This window comes from Rhinolophus sinicus, chromosome 6 (assembly GCF_057876585.1).
Source record: "Rhinolophus sinicus isolate RSI-liver-muscle chromosome 6, RSI-T2T, whole genome shotgun sequence".
Taxonomy (NCBI): domain Eukaryota; kingdom Metazoa; phylum Chordata; class Mammalia; order Chiroptera; family Rhinolophidae; genus Rhinolophus; species Rhinolophus sinicus.
The window spans coordinates 3,139,557-3,158,902 of NC_142506.1; the positions used below are offsets into that span (position 1 = coordinate 3,139,557).

At 51.5% G+C, this 19,346-nt stretch overlaps 1 protein-coding gene across 1 annotated transcript in view; it reads left to right on the forward strand.

The window, feature by feature from the left end:
* The window catches only part of COL22A1 (collagen type XXII alpha 1 chain), a 201,139-nt gene that overhangs the window by 101,115 nt on the left and 80,678 nt on the right, over positions 1 to 19,346 (forward strand). Inside the window, exons 22-23 of the mRNA XM_074316437.2 lie at positions 2,751 to 2,804; positions 12,614 to 12,667. Coding sequence (XP_074172538.2) covers positions 2,751 to 2,804; positions 12,614 to 12,667 — 108 coding nt within the window. The remainder of the gene's footprint in view (positions 1 to 2,750; positions 2,805 to 12,613; positions 12,668 to 19,346) is intronic.

The following is a 19,346-nucleotide window of genomic DNA, read 5'->3' on the forward strand; positions in this document are numbered from 1 at the left end:
CAGATCTGTGACTGGCCAGTGCTGAATATCTATCCTGTAGTACATTTTTATGCACAAACACATGCATATTCAGTCTGCAGGGATGAAGGTGTTGTTTTTCTTCTTTTACCAATGAAGACATCGGTGCAGAGAGATGGACTGGCTTGCACAAAGGCACACAGCTGTTAAGAAGCAATGCTGAGCTTTGAACCCAGATCTGGGAAGCCCCTACTCCCCTCACCCCTGAGTGCACCAGGCAGTGATACTTCCCCTGGGACGTGTGACGGGGGGTGGCTTTCCTCACGGCCCCCACTATGGCGTAAGGAGCTAATGATGCTTCAGCTAAGGTAGCCCTCTTAACCTCTCACTCTGAGATCTGGAGTGAACTAATGGTGGTCCTCCCCATAAATGCAAATTTTGTTATGATAAAGGAGGCAGGGAGGGAAGGAAGAAACCCCAAACATTTGTGGCCACCTACTTTATATAAAGCAAAACATTATATAAATATAGGGATGAGATATGGACGGATATCCTAGTTTGATGAAGGAGGGATGCAAAAGAGAAATAATTGGGCGTGAGCCCTGTCATCTCTAGATGATTAATGAGAATTCTCTGCAAGTGTCTTTCCCACGCTGTCCCACTGTGTAGGACGAGGAGAAGGGCCCAAGTCCTCAGGACGTCAAACACCCCAATATCTCAGCCCCGCAGCCCAATGGAGCTGTCCAGGGTTCTGAAGCGGTCCTCTAGGCTGGATGCTCTCGATAGAATGGGATTTAGCACAGTCCATGGTGTTGGTGATGAAATTCCCTTGGAAGGAGTTAAAAAACCCAACAGCCTACCTGAAGAGCTTGTTAAAAGGGAGGAAGAGTGGTGAGAGAGCCCGACCGTGGATGCTCAAGGCCAGGCCCAATGTCTCCCCCATGTCTAAACCCACAGACTGGAGCACATGGTGGGGTCTTGCTACATGCTTGTAGAGGAGTGGCCTCATGGTAGGCACTCAGGAGGGACATTAAAGTGGGACCTGGCTGCGGTGTGATCTCAGAAGGAGTGGTGGGACCATGGGAAGACCTGGAGTTACGAGCCCCAACATCCGGTGTCCTGTCCCAATTCCTCCACCAAGTAGCTTTGTGTCTTTGGCAGCTTTACTTAACCTCTCTGATCCTGTTGCTTCACCCCTTACTTGGAAATCCACCACCACCACCATCATCATCACCATTACCATCACCATCATGCTTTCCCACGTAAATGTCCTGTGAGGGTTGGATGAGCTAGTGCATGAAGCACCTGGGAAACCTTATTACCCACGTCCTGGTATCAGTGTCCGTTTCCTTCTTTTCTGAGTCCCCATCAGTACCTAACCCAGGGCCTTCCACAGAGCAGTCACTCCCTAAATATTCAGTGCTTTGAATCAAATGGAGACGCTGGCTCAGTGACTCCTGTTGAGAATGGAAAATTTTGAATTTAACAATCCCAGCAAGAGGAAAAGGTCTCCCGCTCTCTAAATGGAAACAGCCTCTTGCACTCAAATGTTGGAGTCACCGAGCAGGCATGCGTGCCTCTCTCATTCTTTCCTGGAGATGAAGTGGGCTCTGGTCGTCTTAACCGCTGTCCAGTTGAGCGTAGTAAAGAAGGGCCAGCTGGGCAGATCCAGTGTGAGGCGTTTCTTGATACTTAAAAAAAACAAACATGCATCTGTGGGGGCTTCCCTCCCTGTGTGCCCTGAGCTCAACAAAATAGTCCTTGTGAGGAAAGGAGATATAAACCTTTAACTGGTGCAGATGGCCCATTTATGTGTTCATCTCCATGGTGTTATTAAGAGAAAAAGCCTTGGCCCTAAATCCAGCCACTTAACAGTTATGCAGAGTTTGGCAGTCGTAGCTGTTTGCACGAGTACGATGATCATATTGATGGGATACGAGGAAATGGAAGTGCCGAGAGGGGATTTCTGGCCAAACCTCACCCAGAAAGTCGGTGAGAGTTGCAGCTAGAGCGGAGGGTTTCCTTTGCCCACTTACATTTCGTGGCGTATTCGAGGTGCTATCCTTTGGATAGAAATCAGCGTGCGGTCAGGGGGTCTGGGTGCTGTGGGAGGGCTTTTGTCCCCATTCCTCCCAGGGTCCTCACAGACGCGCAGTCGGTAGGGATAGTGTATTATCCTCACTTCGGACATGACTCAGCTGAAGTTCAAGGACGCCACGGGACTTGTCTGAGGTCACGCAGCAGACACACGGTGGGAGGTTTGGGGGCAGCACTTGAATGAGCTCAGTATGACCTCTTCCTCTGCCAGTGTCCCTGGCTTAATTGAAACCGAGCTTTCTTAGACGATTTTACTCATGTGTCCAGACTGTCACATTTTACCTATTGCTGATAACTGAGAGTCAGGTGACCATAGCCAGTTCTTGCTGAGCCCGTGAAGTGTGGGGAAGGAGCACCCGGCTCCGACCTCAGACATTTGGGTTCAGACACTGCTCCTGTGAGCACTTTACACAAAGCACTAATGCGGGGCGCTGGTCCTCACTGTACTCACGGAAGTGTGAACGGTGTTGCCTGCATTGTGGTGGTTAAACGTACTAATTAGGCCAGGTAGGTGCACGTGTTCTAAAGTGTTGTAATTGGAGAGGGTCGGGTGGTGTTTTTCCCTCCTGACCTTCTGGTTTCCCCAGGGGGCAGCATTTTCCTGTCCCGTGAGAATGAGGGCACAGTGTAACCGGTGGTGATGGATGAGCCCTGTATTTATCAGCATCTGTTTCTCCTCTCTCCCCCTCCTAAAGGGTCTGATGGGCCCAGAAGGCAAGAATGGACCTCCTGGTTTGCCAGGTCTCCGAGTAAGTAAACTCTTTCCTTTCTCATTTTCCCAACAAGCTCAATGCCAGTCTTGAGAGAAAACAGCAGTCGTTGTGCATGTTGTAATTGATGTGTAGATGAACCCAATTTCATCTGCCTTGCGCTGCTGTATTACTTTTCCTAATGTAGTGTTAGGTGGTGAGTGGAACTCTTGGTGCAAAGGTGACTGCGAAGGGTTTCTTTTCTTAATGTACATCTTTATGTGATTGCGTCTTACTGAGGAGGGGACCCATCTTAGAGCTTGCGTGTCAAGGCCCACACTTCCTTGGCCATGACTTCTTGGCCCCCAGGAAGTGTCCATGTGTTCCCCAGCGGTCAGTGGTTGTCACCCCCGGAAACACCTGTTAGCCCTAAGAGTAATACCAGCCACTGTGCATGGGGGTGTAGCCTGGTCTAACCTTGACATTGGCCAGTGGCCTTGGCTAAATGAGCCAAGACTGGAGATTTGAGGACCAAAACAGGCAGACCCAGAGAGGCAACCAGGGTGGAGCGCAAGGCAGGCCCGGGACAGGAGTGGCAGCCCTGGAGCGACCGACCCCTAGGGAAGTGCTCACCACGCCCCTTTTCCACAGGTGAGGGGAGGCCTCGCAGGGACGCACCCCGGGACTGTGTGTCTCTAAGCCTGACTTGCTCTCTCCTCCCTTCTTCCCTCCGTGTGTCAGTCTGTTGCCAAAGGTCAGGTTATGCTCTTAGGACACACAGGCGGGCACTTGGCTAAATGCTTCCGGAATCTCTACAGAGATTAAGGTCTCAGCCTGCAGGAGTCACAGTCCGGGACACTTGAGACCGAAGAACAGATAACCCAGGCGCCTCCGTGGGGCGCAGAAAGACTGTGGGTGCTCAGAGGAGACAGGGACCTCAGCTTGAGGGTGGGACGCTGAGAGGGGGTGGGGCTGGGCGCAGGGAAGCGGCATTTGAGCAGATTTCAGCAGGGGTTGAGGGGAGTGCCGAAGAGAGTAACTCAGGTGCAGGAGGTGCCCCTGGAGAGAACACCTGCCTCTCAGCCGCGGGGTGTTATGGACACTCCCTGCTCTCCAGCTCATCAGTGTAAAGGGCTGGGGACGTGGCTTCTGGTTTAAGCGCGGCCGTCATCGTACGGGGCCCTGGACAGTCCCGCTCCCTGTTCCTGTTATGTTTCTCTTCTCCTTTCTCATCTTTGCTGGTTTTCTTCTCCTGCCCTTCTCACATCTTCGCTTCCTCTCCTCTCTTTCCTTCTTTCCACAAATTCATCCATTCAGCAAATATTTCTTCAGGGTCTGCAGGGTACTCGGCATTCTAGGCGAGTGGGATCCTCCAGTGAGAATGAAGATGCTGATGTTTACATTCTGGCAGACAAGGGGAAAGAAACATAATAATTAACGTTGAACTAGACGATGTGGCATGGATGTGTTTGAGCAGGGAGACCTTAGCAAACAAGGAGCCAATAAAAGGGGATGAAGTCAGGAACTGGGAATTTATTTTAATATGAAAAAAATTAAACATAAATAAAAGTAGACGTCATAGTGAAACGATCCCCTTATACCCCCAATCCGCCTCCACACTTACCAAGTCTTTGGCCAGCTTGTTTCATTTATACCAGCGCCCCTTCCACCCCTCTGGCTCAGTCTGAAGCAGTCCCAGGCACATCGCATCACTGCATCTCTCAGTATTTCAGTGCGTCTCTCTAAAAGATAAGGAAAGGGAAGAGGGAAAACATAATAGCATCATCCCACCCAAACCTGTGAACAAGTTTCATCCCGTACGCGTCTGTGGTCAAACTTGCCCCGACTGTCTCATACAGTTCTGTCTCATGCAGCTGGTTCGCTGCTGGATTTGGGTCCAGGAGTGGCGTGGCCTGGCTTACAGTCTAAAGATATCCATCTGGCCACTGTGTTGAGAACAGACCCATTAGGAGATGGCTGCAGTGACCAAAAGAGAAAGGGTGGTGGCCCGGAGCAGGGGCAGGAGCTGCAGGAGCGCCCAGGCCCGGCCAGGCCGTGGAGACACGGGAGAGTGCAGGGCTCAGGCCACTGAAGACCCAGAGCGTGGCAGGGGATAGGGCGCCACCGGGTGGGGTGTGAGAGTATTAATAGAGGTGCCCTGGAGCGAGAGGAGAGTCTGCTCGCGTCCTGCTCCCTCTAGTTAATGGCGGCCGATGACTGAGTGTGGCCTCCCAGTGTCGGTGATAATTCTCTGATCGGCCGTGTTCCATCCGCTGAATGTTGCCAGCTCAGGGGCTGCACCTGTGGAAAAGCAGCGCCGAGACAGAGCCGATGCTGGTGAGGGCTGGAAGCAGCTTCCTGCGCAGCCAGCCTCGTGCTGAGCCAGGAAAACCAGACAGAATGACTTACTCCAAAAATTCTCTCTCTCCTGCCTCCGGTGACCTGTCATTTCTTCCTCATCGATTTCGACTGAAACACCACTCTGAAGTATTTCTGTGCACACTCAGGCTGTCATAAGGGAAGGGACAAGACAATGACAAGCCACAGGGATCTGGGAACCGAGAGTTGGAGGCTCAAATACCGGGTGGGGAAAGGGATGTGGCCCTTTATTTTAGAGATTAGCAACAGGCAGACAGTGTAATCCCCGGCAAGGTAACACATTCATTTGGAAAGCCGGCGTTTTTCCACAATGACACAGTGAAAGGGGACGTCAGGAGCCGGGCGCCTCTGCACCATCCCACGGAGCCCTGGGCGACGCACGCCGCCCCCTGCTGGACGACGCCCGCCAGTGCTTGCCTGGCTGTGCTCCCGCCTTAGACCAAGGTAGGGAAGGTGCAGGTTAGCTTTCTGAGGTTCTTATTTCCTCCCGCTTCTCTGAGCTGGGCCTTAGGCAGGGCTGATGGGGGAGCGCTAGCGCTTAGCTGAAGCAGGCTGTGCTCCAGCCTCAGCTGACCCCGGAATGTTCCACAGTAGAACCAGCCACTGAGGCACTTGAACACTCAAAAGCTTCCAGGAGGCTCTTTTTCCAAAACAATTTGGTCATGCCCTGGCCCCCAAAATAGACGTCCTGTCACTCTACCACCGGCCTGTTTTAGTTTCCTTTAGAGGACTTATCTGGCATTCTTCTTATCCGAGAATTGATTTTTGTTTTCACTCCTGGAATGTAAGTCTGTGAAAACGTTCTTTATTTTCGTATCTGCAGCGTCTAGCAGAGTACCTCACACTTATCAAACATACATAGTTTGTACACACATCAAACATATAAACATAATGTATATAAGTGTAAATATGCATACATTTATAATGGCATTAACCAGCCTCTAACACAATCAGTGTGCAAGAGTCAGTGAATCACACATGAGTGCTGCATGCTGCTCTTGGGCGGCTGACACAGTTGGGTGGTGTGAGGGCAGGAAAGGACCGAGACCTGGCCATCGGGTCACCTGGGTTCTGCCCTCTGACAGGAAACGTCCAGTTTTAAAGTAGAGAACTCGGTCCCTTCTATATCGTTACTTTTACTTTGCCTTGACCTTACTTTAGATATTCAGTCTAGATATCTTCTTTCCTCCTCTGGACAAAAAAGAGAAAAAACACTTTTTGTTTAAGAGAAGTCTGTGTTGTCAGGCACTTTTTTTTTTTAAATTTTTCAATTGCAGTTGACATACAATATTTTATTAGTTTCAGATGTACAGCATAGTGGTTAGACATTTATATGACTTACGAAGTGATCCCCCCGATAAGTCTAGTACCCACCTGGCACCATACATAGTTGTTATAATAGTATTGATTATGTTCCCTATTCTGTACTTTGTATCCCCATGTATGTTGTCAGGCATTGAAACTTAGTATAAAATTTGGAATGTCTGAAGTATACATTCACCTCGATGAAGGGGTCCCTGAGTTTGGTAGTGAGAAATTTAATGTCCAGAAAGATTAAGTGACTTGCCTGCTCAAGGTCACTCAGGCCTGTGTCCCTGTTCTTCCCACAAGGCAGTGACAGTCTCTTTGGTTCCTGTCATTGTTTTCTTAGTATCTTCTGGTTTCTTTCTCGTCAATTTGGTGAGAACTGAAGTGTCCCTATCATATATGACACTCCCCTTTTTCCTAAGGACAGAGTGAGCCCCAAATGTCTCATGGTGTGCCCGATGCTGTCCGTTTCTTTAAGAACCTATTTTTAGAACATGATCCTTCTATACTAGCATAGGACTAATATAAGATAGAAAAGAAGTAACTGTTCAATCAGTGCCGCGTGGGCTCTTTGCTAGGAAATGGTTTGCACTCGTGTTTCTCGCTTAATTCTCAAGGATCCTATGACGGGTGGCAGTTTAATCCCCTTCTGCAAATGAGAAAACCGAGACTTAAAGGTATAATAAATCAAATTACTCGGTGCCACACAGATTATAAATGGTGGGGAAAGGATTGACACTCAAGTCTGCCCAGCTCCACACCCTTCACTGTTTTTGCTTTAGGATAGTGTGTGTGTGTGTGTCTGTCCACGTACACACCACAATTTTCAACTGGACATTAACAGTCCTTGCAGTGGATGCCTGGAGATATCCAGGACCCCTGTTCTACAGGATGCATTGAACACCCATGGCTTTCATCTTTGGCTGCCGCCCTTGAAGCTGAGGGTCTCACATTGCTGAAAGCTTTCAGGCACATTAGCTCTGACTTGTAGTAGATTTAAGGAGAGAAACATGGGTGGTCTTTTGTCAGTGGCAGTCTGGGTTGAATTTGTTTTGTTTTACAATTTGTAAAGCCTGTTTTTCCTCGCCTTTCCCTGCTCTACCAGATGGTAACAGCATCGTTTGGATCCCAGGCTACTGTTTGCTTCATTTCGTGGCGTGGAGCCAGGGTGTAGATGAGGACAGCACCTGGTTTCGGCTCTAACCAGTAGAAAATAATCATGTTTGACATTTGGAGGCACGGAGAACAGGAACTGAGCAAAAGACCATACGGCACATATTAGAATCACTTGCACAAGCAATCCTTTTATCTGTTAATGGCCCCTCACGTGGCTGTGTGAACTCGCCTGGCTGGGAAGGAATTGCTGTTCTGGATTTATAGGCCGCCCCTGCTCCTCGGGCAGACAGGCAGTGCTGGAAACGTCAGTCCCGCTCAGCATCCTGACATTCAGAATGGCTCGAATTATCTGCCTTCATGATACATTACAAACACTCATCCAGATATTGTGTTGGGTAGCAATTGAAAAGAGAAGAAAAGAAAAATGACAAGACACAAGCTTATTGTTAGGGAAATCATTCTTTATTGCTGCAACACTTGCCTTGGCCAGCACTTATCAAATCCCCACAGCCAACTATAGGCCCAAAATGCAGAGGTTGAAAAACTACTGCTACGTGTATTACTAGAGCTACCACCTTCACCACGTGCACCACCATTACCACCACCATCATCACCATCACCATCTTCACCATCACCACCACCAACACCACCACCATCACCATCACCACCATCACCATCATCACCACCACCAACACTACCACCATTACCGCTGTACATTCCCTAATGTCAGATCCTGTGCTAAGCGTGCTGTGGGCATTATCTCATTTAATCTCCATGGCACTGCTGGCAGGTAGCAGTGTTGAAACCAGATCTGTTAGACATGTGGTCTCTCACCCACTGTGGGAAATCAAAGGAACTGGAATCCTGCTATTACCATTTCTTCTTCATTATTATCACTGTCATCTTCCTCCTCAGCCTCATAATTATCTGTTACATTTGCATGATGCTTTATTATGCTTTGTACATCACTCCCCCAAATATTGAATTATTTCTTCCACCACTATCTTTTCAGGTAATTACAATGATTATAGTTTTCCACATGAGGAAGCTTAAGATTCAGCAAGTGAAGTGGCTTGCCCTTCCCCACCTACCTTAGCTTTAGAACTGCTTTCCGTACAGAACTGTGGAGGAAAGGGGTTGCGGAAAGAGCACGTGACAAATTCCTTTGATTGCAGTGACTGGCTACATCCTCCTAACAGCTTACTTGGAGCCTCATACCTCACCTCCGAAATTCTAACTCATTAGTTCTTGGGTAGCACTCGGGAATCTATATCTCAAATGTGTTCTTGTCATATCTTACCATATTCTTCCTTATTGCTGGTGCTTCTGGTAGGGGTGGCAGTGAACTGGGTTGTGATTTTAGACAAGTTGAGATGGAGTGAAGGTGTTACAGAGGAAGCAGTGTGGGCAGAGTCATTGAGGCCAGAAATCCTAATGGGGGGGGGGTCCTTGGGGCCGAGCTGAGCAGCCTGTTTGAGCTGTTGCTTAGGGGATGAGAACGTGGACACTGGACACTAACCTGAAAAGGGATGTTAAAATCCCGGAGTCTGGCAACGTCCACTAGAACGTTCACATATTATGTCTGTTAGATACGGAGGGCCTCTGACTATTTTAGAGGGGGAAAGTAACTTGGACAGGGCTCCTCTCATCCTTTAGGAAGACTAACCTGCTAGCACGGGTTGGCCCAGAAGAGTGGAGGGAAAGAACTGGGCATGTGAGAAGGGTTGGCTCCTGTGGCTGTGGCTGCTGGCAGGCAGGCAGGCCCTGGGCGCAGCTCCGGACGCTGTGGCTGGAGGAGCTATGGACGCAGGTGCTGGAGCTGGCCAGAGATGGTACCCTAATGTTTCTCTGGGTGATGCCCCTCATGGGTGATCAGTGAACGACTATGCCTTTCTTGAGGGAGAGGCTGCCTTCCGACCCTGCTATGGTCACGTATTTCTGACACTTCTTCCTCTGGACTCTTGCCACCTTCCTGCTGAAATCCTGACAGTTGGGACATGTGCTTCTCTGGGTGCACTTCTTGGCATTTCTCTGTTTCCCAGCACACCTCTGCTACCTGCCCCTTTCTCCTTTTCCAGGTCAGCGGTTTTTTTTTGTTTGTTTTTTTTTTACTTCCCTGGCATGGGAGTACCTCCTGACTCCGTGCCTTCCACACATTTCATTACCATCCGAGGTGTTCGTGGAGCATTAGTAATGTCATTACGTAAGATCCCCAAACCCGCCAGGGACGCAGAGATAGAACCTCAGGGGTGACTGGGTCACGTGAGCTGGGGCGACGATGCCCCCCTAAGTCAGAGGGGTGCTTCATTGGTGATTCTGCTCCAAGACAACCCAGACCTCCGTGTGCCTTCTTCTCCCTGCTGAGCCTTTCCTACCAACCATTGCATGTGCCGGCCCCTCACTTCACTCAACCTTCCCTGTAAACAGAGTTACTTTGCTGGCCTGAATTCTGGGTTCTGAATTCTGAATTCTGATGATGACTCACCAGGCCATTCTAGTGACCTTGAGGGAAAATGCTTTAGTCATCTCGTAAATGACCGGTGACTCTCTCTGGAATCACCTGAAAGCAAGTGGAGCGGGTGTCTGTCCAGATAGAAAATTGAAGATGTCTGGCTTCCATTCCCTGAGGAAGGCAAGCTGGGAGCCCTTAGCTTGCCGATGCTCAGCTCCAGCTGTTGGCATTATTGGAGCAGGGTCAGGTGGAAGCCGAGACAAAGGCCTCCGGGGCCAGCTCACTTCTGGAGTTGGCTGTGACCACATTTGGAATTTTACCTGACAACTCAAGAAATTCGTTCTGACCTAGACCTCACTGCACCTTCCAGACTGAGGTATTCCATAGCTCGCCGTGTGGAGCCAGAAGGTTCTAAATCAGGCCAGCTCACTCTCCCTGCAACTCAGTAAATCTCCAAGTTGTGTCTTCCCTTCCTGACGTCGCTCCTGTCTAACACCTCCCGCTGTCCCCACTGCGTTGTCACAGCTCAGGAGCACACAGGTCCCCAAGGGATTGTTTATTTATCCAGCCCACAAAGGTGGATGGAGTCTCCAGCATGTGGCAGGAAGGTGCTGTTCTGGGCCTGCGGATACAGCAGTGAACAAAGACCCAGCCCCCCATTTTCAGGGGGCTCCCACCCCCCAGGGACGCACAGTTCCTGGATAATACATGCACCCCAATGGTAATATCTGGTGCGGCACAAAGGACCGCACAGCAGGGTGAGGGGACCTTGTACAGAGGGAGTGCTGTCCAGTAGGCTGGTCTGAGAAGACATTCAAGTAGGGGGCCATCTAAGCAGAGGCCAGACCCTGTGAGGGGTGATCCCGGGGGGGCCAGCATTCTAGGCAGAAGGACAAGCCAGTGGTAAGACCTCGAGGGGGGAAAGTGTTCGGCAAGTTCAAGGTGGAGGAGGGAGGCCAGCCTGGCTGGAATATGGGAGCGAGTCCAAGACAAGGAAATGAGAAGCGCAGGCAGGGGAACGCGGCCATGGACAGGAGGCGGGAGGCCGATGAGGGTTTTGCTCTGAGGTCTGCAGTGTTGCAATGCTTTGAGCAGAGGAGATAATGACCTTTTAGGTTTTAAGAATATAGTTCTGGCTGCCCTGTGGGAGTGCAGGGGAGTGACGGGCATGGGCCACGTGTGCAGGGTGAGTGTCTGGGAGGCCCCTGCCGTGGCCCAGGAGAGGGGCACTGATGGAGGCCCAGCAGCTGTATGTGTTGGTGCCATGAGCATTGAGAGCTGGTGTGAGTGGCCTCGCACTTCCCTCCATCCTTCCTGCTGCTTCCAGAAGCCGTGTAGGTTGGGCCACACCACTCAGAATCCTCGGGTGGCTCCCGTGGCGCAGGGCACGCACGCCCTTCACGAGTCCCTGCTGACCCCGTGTGCCTCACCCCACTCCTCCCGCCTCCCATCCTGGGTCCCACAGGGCTTTGCCAGTGTCTGCTTCTGAGCACGTGTCCCTTCTGTTCCCTGCACCCGTGTGTCCCACAGGGAAGCCCATGTTCCTTCTAACGTTGCCTCAGTGCTGCCCCCCCTGGAATGTCTCTGGAGAGCTCCAGGCAGACCTGAGAGTTCCTGGTGCCCCATGCATGTGCTTTTGTCCGTTTATCAGATGTGTTGTAATTGTACCGCTCATGTCTGCCTCCCTGGGCAGCGAGTCCCTTATGGGCAGAGGCCGTGGCCTAGCCTTGCGTTGTCCCCAGGGCCTGGCGCAGAGCAGAGTGAGTGTTTGGGTAAAAAAGCAGGAAAAGGCGGCAGAGCTGTGATCTCACTGACCACAGCTGTGAGTGAGACTGGTGAGATTAGAGGAATGGAGGAACAGAAGCTACTTAAGGACACCTCCTGAATTCAGCTGAACTTTCCCCCCGTGGAGCCCAAGACCCTGAGCTTCGAGTAAAGCCAACAGAACGGATCCTAACAGCAGATCAGAAGTGGCCCGACTGACATTCATCCATGAGCAGGGCGCTGTTGGAACGCGTCACATTCCATCTTATGGTGGAATCTCTGTGTCTGTGAGAAAAGTGGAGCCACTCTCCCCGCTGACACAGGATGAATGCAAGAGAAATTGTTAAGTGAACATAAAGGAAAGCTTATCAGCAGATTGAATGATAAACTACAGTTTGTAAAGAAAAAAAGGGAAAGGGGGGAAGAGAGAGCAAGCGTGTGCACGCGTGTGTGTGCGTGCGTGTGTGTGTGTGTGCGTGGGCATGCATGTGTTGCTTGCCTAACATAAAATGCCCCTGGAAAGACTCACCACCATCAAGGCAAGGAACCGAGTGGCTGAGGTCAGGACAAGCAGGCGATTGTTCTCAGGTTTACCTTCTGGTCCTTTTGAGTTCGGGGCCCCGTGGGACCAGTACCACCTAAGTAACAGAGCTGGGATCCACAGCTGAGCCAGTCTGACCCGAAAGCTTGAGCCTTCTCCCCACTCCCACACTGCTTCTACGTAGGGCATCCCAGGGGGCAGTTGTTCATCGAGATTGAGAAAGACTGACATTTCTACCGAGACGTGATCAAACTGGCTGTGGGTGCTGCCAGCCTGCCTGCTAATGTTGCCTTCTTTTTCTGCACTCAGGGGAAGAAAGGAGATGTGGGCCCACCTGGAATCCCTGGATCGCTGGGGCCGCAGGTAACCGCCACCTTTACACTCTCTTTTGTAGCAACACTGCTTTGTCTGATGAAATACGTGATCAGGTAGCAGTTCTCAGGTTGGTACCAGAATCTTGCATGGCCAGCACACCAGAGCATTAAAAAGCGTGCTCAGTGGGTCATTTGTCCTTTCTCCTGTCCTGGCTGTCGTGTCTCTTGGCTCCTGGAGGAATTTAGGTCCAGAGGAGGGCAGACAGGTGATGACCAGTGTGATGAGGATGGGAGCAGTGGAGGCCCGGGGAGGGGCACCCAGCCCAGGTGTCCGTGGACGGACACTGTGCAGCTCGCCAGGCAGAGGCAGGAGGAGGGGTCTTCCCGGCAGGGGTGCAGCTCTGCAGGGACCCACGGCCAGTAGTGGACATTGTGTGTGCAGGATAGACAGACCCGAGCTGTGGCTGGAGTCTACAGAACCAAGGATGTGATGGCTGGACAGTGAAGTCAGACGGGACGGCTCGGCCAAGGGGCTAGAAAAATGAAAAAGGCCGTCACCAGCGTCAGGAGACTCACATTCTGGTCTCAGCCTGACTTCCGACCCTGCGACATTGGCCAAGTCCCTTCCCCTCTCCAGGCCTCAGTTTCCCCATTTCAAAGTGATGGGGTTAGGGCCCCAGTCGCAGAGGCCATTTCCCAGGCAGGTGCTGTCTTTCCTCCTGGATGCCCACCCCCTCCGCCCCCTAGCTGCCCCCGCCCCCGGCCTTTCAGGACTCAGCGCTGACGTAACTTCCTCTGGCCCCACACTTGGCCCCACTGTCCACTCCCCCACCCTTTCACATGTGCTGTCACTGGTGGTCCCCTGTGGGCCAACCTGCCAGATGGCTCAGCTCAGCGTCACTGTCCCTATTTCACAGCTGAAGGGTGAGACCCCCAAATGCAGAGACTTGCTCAGGGCCACCAGCTGCTCAGCAGATGCCGCTCTCACTCCCTGGGTGACCTTGGCCCGAAACTTAGTTCCCCTGGTTTGTAAATGCTGTCACCGTGAGCTGCTGCCTCCTGAGCCTGGTGTTCGGTTGCCCTTCGTTCTCCCCTCGCCTCCTGCATCACTGCCCCGTGTCCCCCGGCCCCAGCCTTCCAGGGACCAGTAGATTCTTGGGGAGCATCACCAGTGGGCGAGGACACACGTTATAGCATCGGGGCACCTGGATTCCCAGCTCAGCCCCCACTTCCTGCTGGGGCATCTTGGACAAGTGACTCCCCCTGCTGGACTTCCGTCTCATCACTTGTGAAGAATGACAGTACTAATTGGAAAGGAGGGCAGTGCTCTAGGTCAAAGAAAGAACGGGTGTGACCAGGTGATGAGGCCGCAGGGCTGTCCCTGTCCTCCTGCAGGTAGTGGCAGCAGCAGGTGTGCTGGAGCTGGGCGCAGGCTCCTCCCTGGGCTGCGGTCAGGCACGGCTTCGGCACCTGCCTGCCCTCGGACACCTGCGTCCCCTTGCCCAGCTCTCGGGGTGGCAGCCACGCTGTCTGGCAGGTGTTGGCAGGGAAATGCTCACCCAGGAGACACTGCCCACTGCACTTCCCAAACCAGCGTCTGCTGCTGCTGCCAACACGCTAAGTGTCCCAGTGAGTGATGGCCACCTCGCCCAGAATCTCACACTTCATTTCAGTGCCTCACCTTTGGGTCAGGACAGAGCGTGGAATAAGGGAACACAAAATCAATCATAATTCACGGTCCTCCAAAGAGTCCACGTTCACTGTGGCATTTTGATGTCAATAGTGAAACAGAATGATTTTTGCATTTGTTTTATTACCTCACTTTCCGGTAAGCTAAGCTTGTGTATTGCAGAAGTTCACCATACATGCAGCTCCAGCAAATTACTTTTAAGCTGCAGTTTTTTTTCTTTCCCCAGACCTCCTTGTTTGCTTCCTTGGGAAATAATATTTCCTTCTTTCATTTTAAATTTTGGAGTTATTTTCATTCTGCAAATCTTTTCTGAATGCCAGGCACTGAGCTGGACACTAGTTATAAATACAATCATGCTTTCAACGGCAGGGACCTTGTCAGAAATAGGGCACCCTGGTCCGGTTGGGGACCTCAGGGGTTCAGAACCAGGCGGTACCCAGTGTATCGTATGCCCTCCCGGGCACCCTGGATCAGATCCCTACCTGATTGCACCAAGCTGTGTTCAAGCCAAACACACCCGAAGAGGCAGCGTTGTGTGGTGGGCATCTGCCCATCTCCCCAGATTCATTCTTCCTGACATATCTGCACACCCACCTTTCCTGGCCGCGCCGTGGTTTGCCCTTGCTTGCCATCTCTGTGTGTTCATTTTTTCATTGATTCATTGATTCAACAAGTATTTATTCAGTACCTACTGTGTGCCAGATGTGAAATCGAAGCAGCCCTCACCCATGCCCGGAGGAGCTGTCCCTTAGTGGGAGATACACTCGTAGATAGAGCTGACTTCTGGGAGAGGGGTCGTCAGCCTCTCTCGGAGCCCAGAGGGTCGTCCCTATGCTGATCTGGAAAGTCAAGGGTGATTCTGTAGAATCTAAGTCACAGAGTTTTCTGCTCTGATGAGAAGAAGGAAGGGAGACTCACGTCTTTTGTTTCTGTTACTGCGAGACTCTCGGTAGCGTTCATATATAATTGTGTCTATTCTTTTTAACTACCTGTGAGAAAAGAATGCTTCTCCCATTTAAGATCTAAAGAAACTGAGCTCAGGGCTTAACTAGCTTAGATTGTGACCGGATGAGCCAGCAGAGCAGCTCCAGGGCGCAAGGAGCCCCAGGGCAGCTGGCATCCTGTAAGAAAAAGTTCCCCTGCCAGAATGTTTAGGATAAATACGCACACTTGTGACATCATAGGTTGTGGCTTCTGTATCCTGACAGCCTTTTAGGAAGAATGGAAATCAGTGGGTTGTTAGGTCAAGTGTCTGCAAAGGCAGTGCTGCGTGGTGCGGCTGTCTGAGCTGACGGCAGCCCCTGCAATTGGTGGGGACACAGCCAGGCGAGGGGCTGGCCCTGGAGGGCGGGGGGGCTTATAGGCCTAGAGAACAGCCGGGCGGGTCAGTCCTTCTGGTTCTGCCCCAGGAGCCGCATCCTGAGGGGAGGACTCACAGAGTAGGAACAGCTTCCGCCAAGAGCCTGCATGAGGAAGCCACCCTGGGAATGTGCGCGACGTGCTAATTTATGCAGGTCGTTTAATGCGTCTTCTGTCCGACTTCTTAAATCTACACCAGTCGGATCTAGGTGGTTATTACGAATAAATAGTTGCCATTCCTTTATTCATGATAATTATGTTAATTTGTTATTTATGCCTCATCATTGTAATTAGTAATCATGTGAAATAGCTGTTCGGTCACTGTCGTGTTAGAAGGTTCAAATATTGTTTCATTAATAATTAGAGTGATTTGGTTAATTAACAAGTAGAGTCATTACTTGCTGTTTTCATTAGTATTAATTTTAAAAAGTCATTATTTTGTTAACATTTAAATATTGGCTAATTTGTCACTCATTAATTAGATTAACTGGTTATTGAGAAATGTTTATTAATGATAACAAGAGAAGAGAGAGAAGTCACATTTGTGAAAGCCTCCCTGGGGACGGGGGGCTAGTTTGTACCCCTTCATTCATTCATTCTACAATGATAGGAGGAAGGGGTCTCCAACCTTCGCTATAGTTGGGGAGACTGAGGCACTGAGAGGTAACGTCCGTTGCCTAGGTCCCTTCACGTAGCACGAGGTGGCCCAGCATTCGACCCAGGCCCGCTGAGACCAAAGCCCTATTTTTCCATCTTTGTACCATCATTGCTGCCTCTACTGAAGTTGCTAATAGTCACATGGTTTTAGTCTAAAGTAACCTTCTCATTTATCATCTTTAATTCAAATGCTAAGATAGCAGACAGGGACTTTTGCCCTCGGTCGGAAACCCTGTGAAGCGCAGAGGCATACGCTGCTACCTTGGTGGCCTGAAGAAACGAAGTGAGTGGTCTTGGAAGTGGCGCTGGTCTTGGAGGGCGTCCCATGTACCGGCCTGCGCTGGGGCTGCGGCTCAGTCACGTGCCAAATCAGCCATGGTTCCCGCTCGTGGGGCGCGTGGTCAGGAAGAACTACACAGAACCCCGCAGGCAGCGGAATTCACACTTGAGTCCTGGAAGAAGTTCTGGCACCATCCAGCCCGTATATTGTTCAGAGTTTTGAGACCAGGTTATTGAAGTGGTTTGGTCTCCTGTGGAGAGAACTGGACGAGGGATCAGGACGAGTCCATTCGTGTCATTGGCCACCTCGGGGATGTCTCCCTGCTGGGCCTCACCGGCCGTGGTGTCCGCGTTCTCCCCTGTGCAGTGACACGGGGGTGTTTGCTGGCCTGAAGCTCCGCACCCTCTCTGTATGCGCTCCAGTGCCGCCCTTCCTGGGAGACAGGCCCGCGGGAGGGCCCAGGACGTCCCTGTTGTTGCCAGGACGGTCGTGTCACCTGCCGACTCATCTCTCCTGCCCACAGCCACAGACCATGGTACATGCAGAGCCAGCGCTGACAGGCAGGCATGGGCTGGGTCACACGCGGGCCTGTGGGTCCCCCACACCCTCTGAAGGCCTTCAGGCCTGTTCAGGTGCCCAGCAGCCTGTGAGGGCCTCGCCCCGCACTTCCCGGAGGACATGGCCGAGGGCGCGGGAACACCTCGGCCTGCAGTCGCCTCTGCCCCTGCCCTGGCCCCCTGGGAGGAGGCCCCGCCGTGTCTGGGACCCCGTAGTGTGTGTTGTGTGTCAGCCCTGTCCCTGGCCCTTTCCTACGTCTGTGTTTTCTCCCTTCTTTCATGAATTCCTTCGTGTGTCAATGTGCTTGTGGTATTATCAGCAGCGCTGATGGCAGTTAGGGTGGTACATAGACTTAGTCGGTCAAGACAGGTAATTCTCAGACCTCGTCGCTCTCTAGACTTACCTGGGGATCCTTTCCAGAGCCAGTCACCCCTTGGACTTGTCTGAGACCTGTGCCTCAGAGACCAAAGAAGGGGCCTGTGTACCTGTAATTATGACAAGCTCTCCAGGGGATTCCGCAGGAGCCCAGCCGTTCAGGATCCACTGAACATGATGGCTGTGTGACCCCAGGTGGGCCCCTTACCCTCTCTGGGCCTCAGTTTTCATTATTGTCAAATAGGGATGTTTGACTTCCAGTAGATGATGATGAAAGACCTGTCTACTCTAACATGCTGTGAGACTCCAGAACACACAGCAGCCGCCTGCAGGGGCACGAACCCAAATGGCTAACAAAGAGTGCTGCAAGTGGTGAGAAGGGGCCGCGGAGAAGCTCTGGGGTTGCGGGTGCTGTGAGAACCTCAGGCCACCTCGAAGTAGAAGCAGATCCCTAGACCACACCTGTTGGAGGGGTGGGTCCTGTGTTGACTGCAGGGCGGTGGGAGCAGCATGTGAGCGGAGTAAGGCTGAGTGACAATGGGAGGCCGGGAGCCTTTCCTGCCCTTCCCCCACCCTCAAACATTGGGGGGACCGGGCATTGGTACTTGCCCAGGTCGCTGTCCAGCTCTGTGTGACTCCTTGGTTGCTCTAGCTCCAAGCAAATGCCTTCCAACAAAAGTAGATGTTGCCCCAAAAGACTCACCAAGACTGAGCGAGCCACAGAGAAAACTAGGCTCCGATGCCACCAAAAAGTTCTGTTTAGTGATGATCCCTTTCGGTGTCTATTGTTGACTCACGGGTGCCCCTAGAGGGAGAAAGGGAACTGTCCACGGAAGTGGCCGCCTCTACCATTTTTTTAAGTATTTGTCTCCCTCTAGTGGTGATGCGATGGTCTCTATGCACAGCCCTCTTAGCTCTGTGTTCAATTCAGTTGACTTATTCAAACATTATTGAGGGCCTGCTACCTTGTTTCTCCGAAAGTAAAATCTAGCCAGATAATCAGCTCTAATGCATCTTTTGGAGCAAAAATTAATGTAAGACCCGGTATTGTATATTATATTATACCTGGTCTTATAGTAAAATAAGACCGAGTCTTATATTAATTGTTGCTCCAAAAGACGCATTAGAGCTGATTGTCCGGCTAGGTCTTACTTTCCGGGAAACATGGTATACACCAAGCCCTGGGTGGTCACTGTGTGGGGTGCAGAAGGAACAAGAGGGGCCTCTGCCTTGGAGGGCACGGGGACCAGATGAACACAGTCACACTGGCCTTGAGCTTGGAGGAGGGTGTGAGTCATTTGCCTGGGGAACTGGAGACGATTGCAGAGGTGGAGACATCTGAGAAGGGAGGTGAGGGAGGGAGGAGGGCATGTCTGGAGAGAGAGCTGAGCGAACTGGGGCTGGAGGTGCGTGTCCTAGAACTCGTGTGGGGCCTGTGATGGAGGTGGGAGAGGAGAGGGGCTGTGGACAGGTTCCAGTGAAGGGCCGTGTTACTCACCCGGGTGATTCAGTGCTGACTGCAGTGTGGGAACGACGGTTCTCGAAGCCCTTTGTTGGTGGTGAGCCTCCTGTGTGTGTGTATACGTGTGCACGCACATATGCATTTATTTGTAGTGCTCACATATTTAACAGAGAACAGAATAGGTAACTTAACAGTTATATTTCCATCCCATGTTGACATTTTGTCCATTTTACTTCTGATCTTTTGTTTTTGCTTTTCTTTGCTTAAAAAGTAAGACATTCCACATCAAGTGGAAGCCTCCCCCCCGGCCCCAGCACCATCCCCTCCCCTCCTCCTTTCTCAGAGGA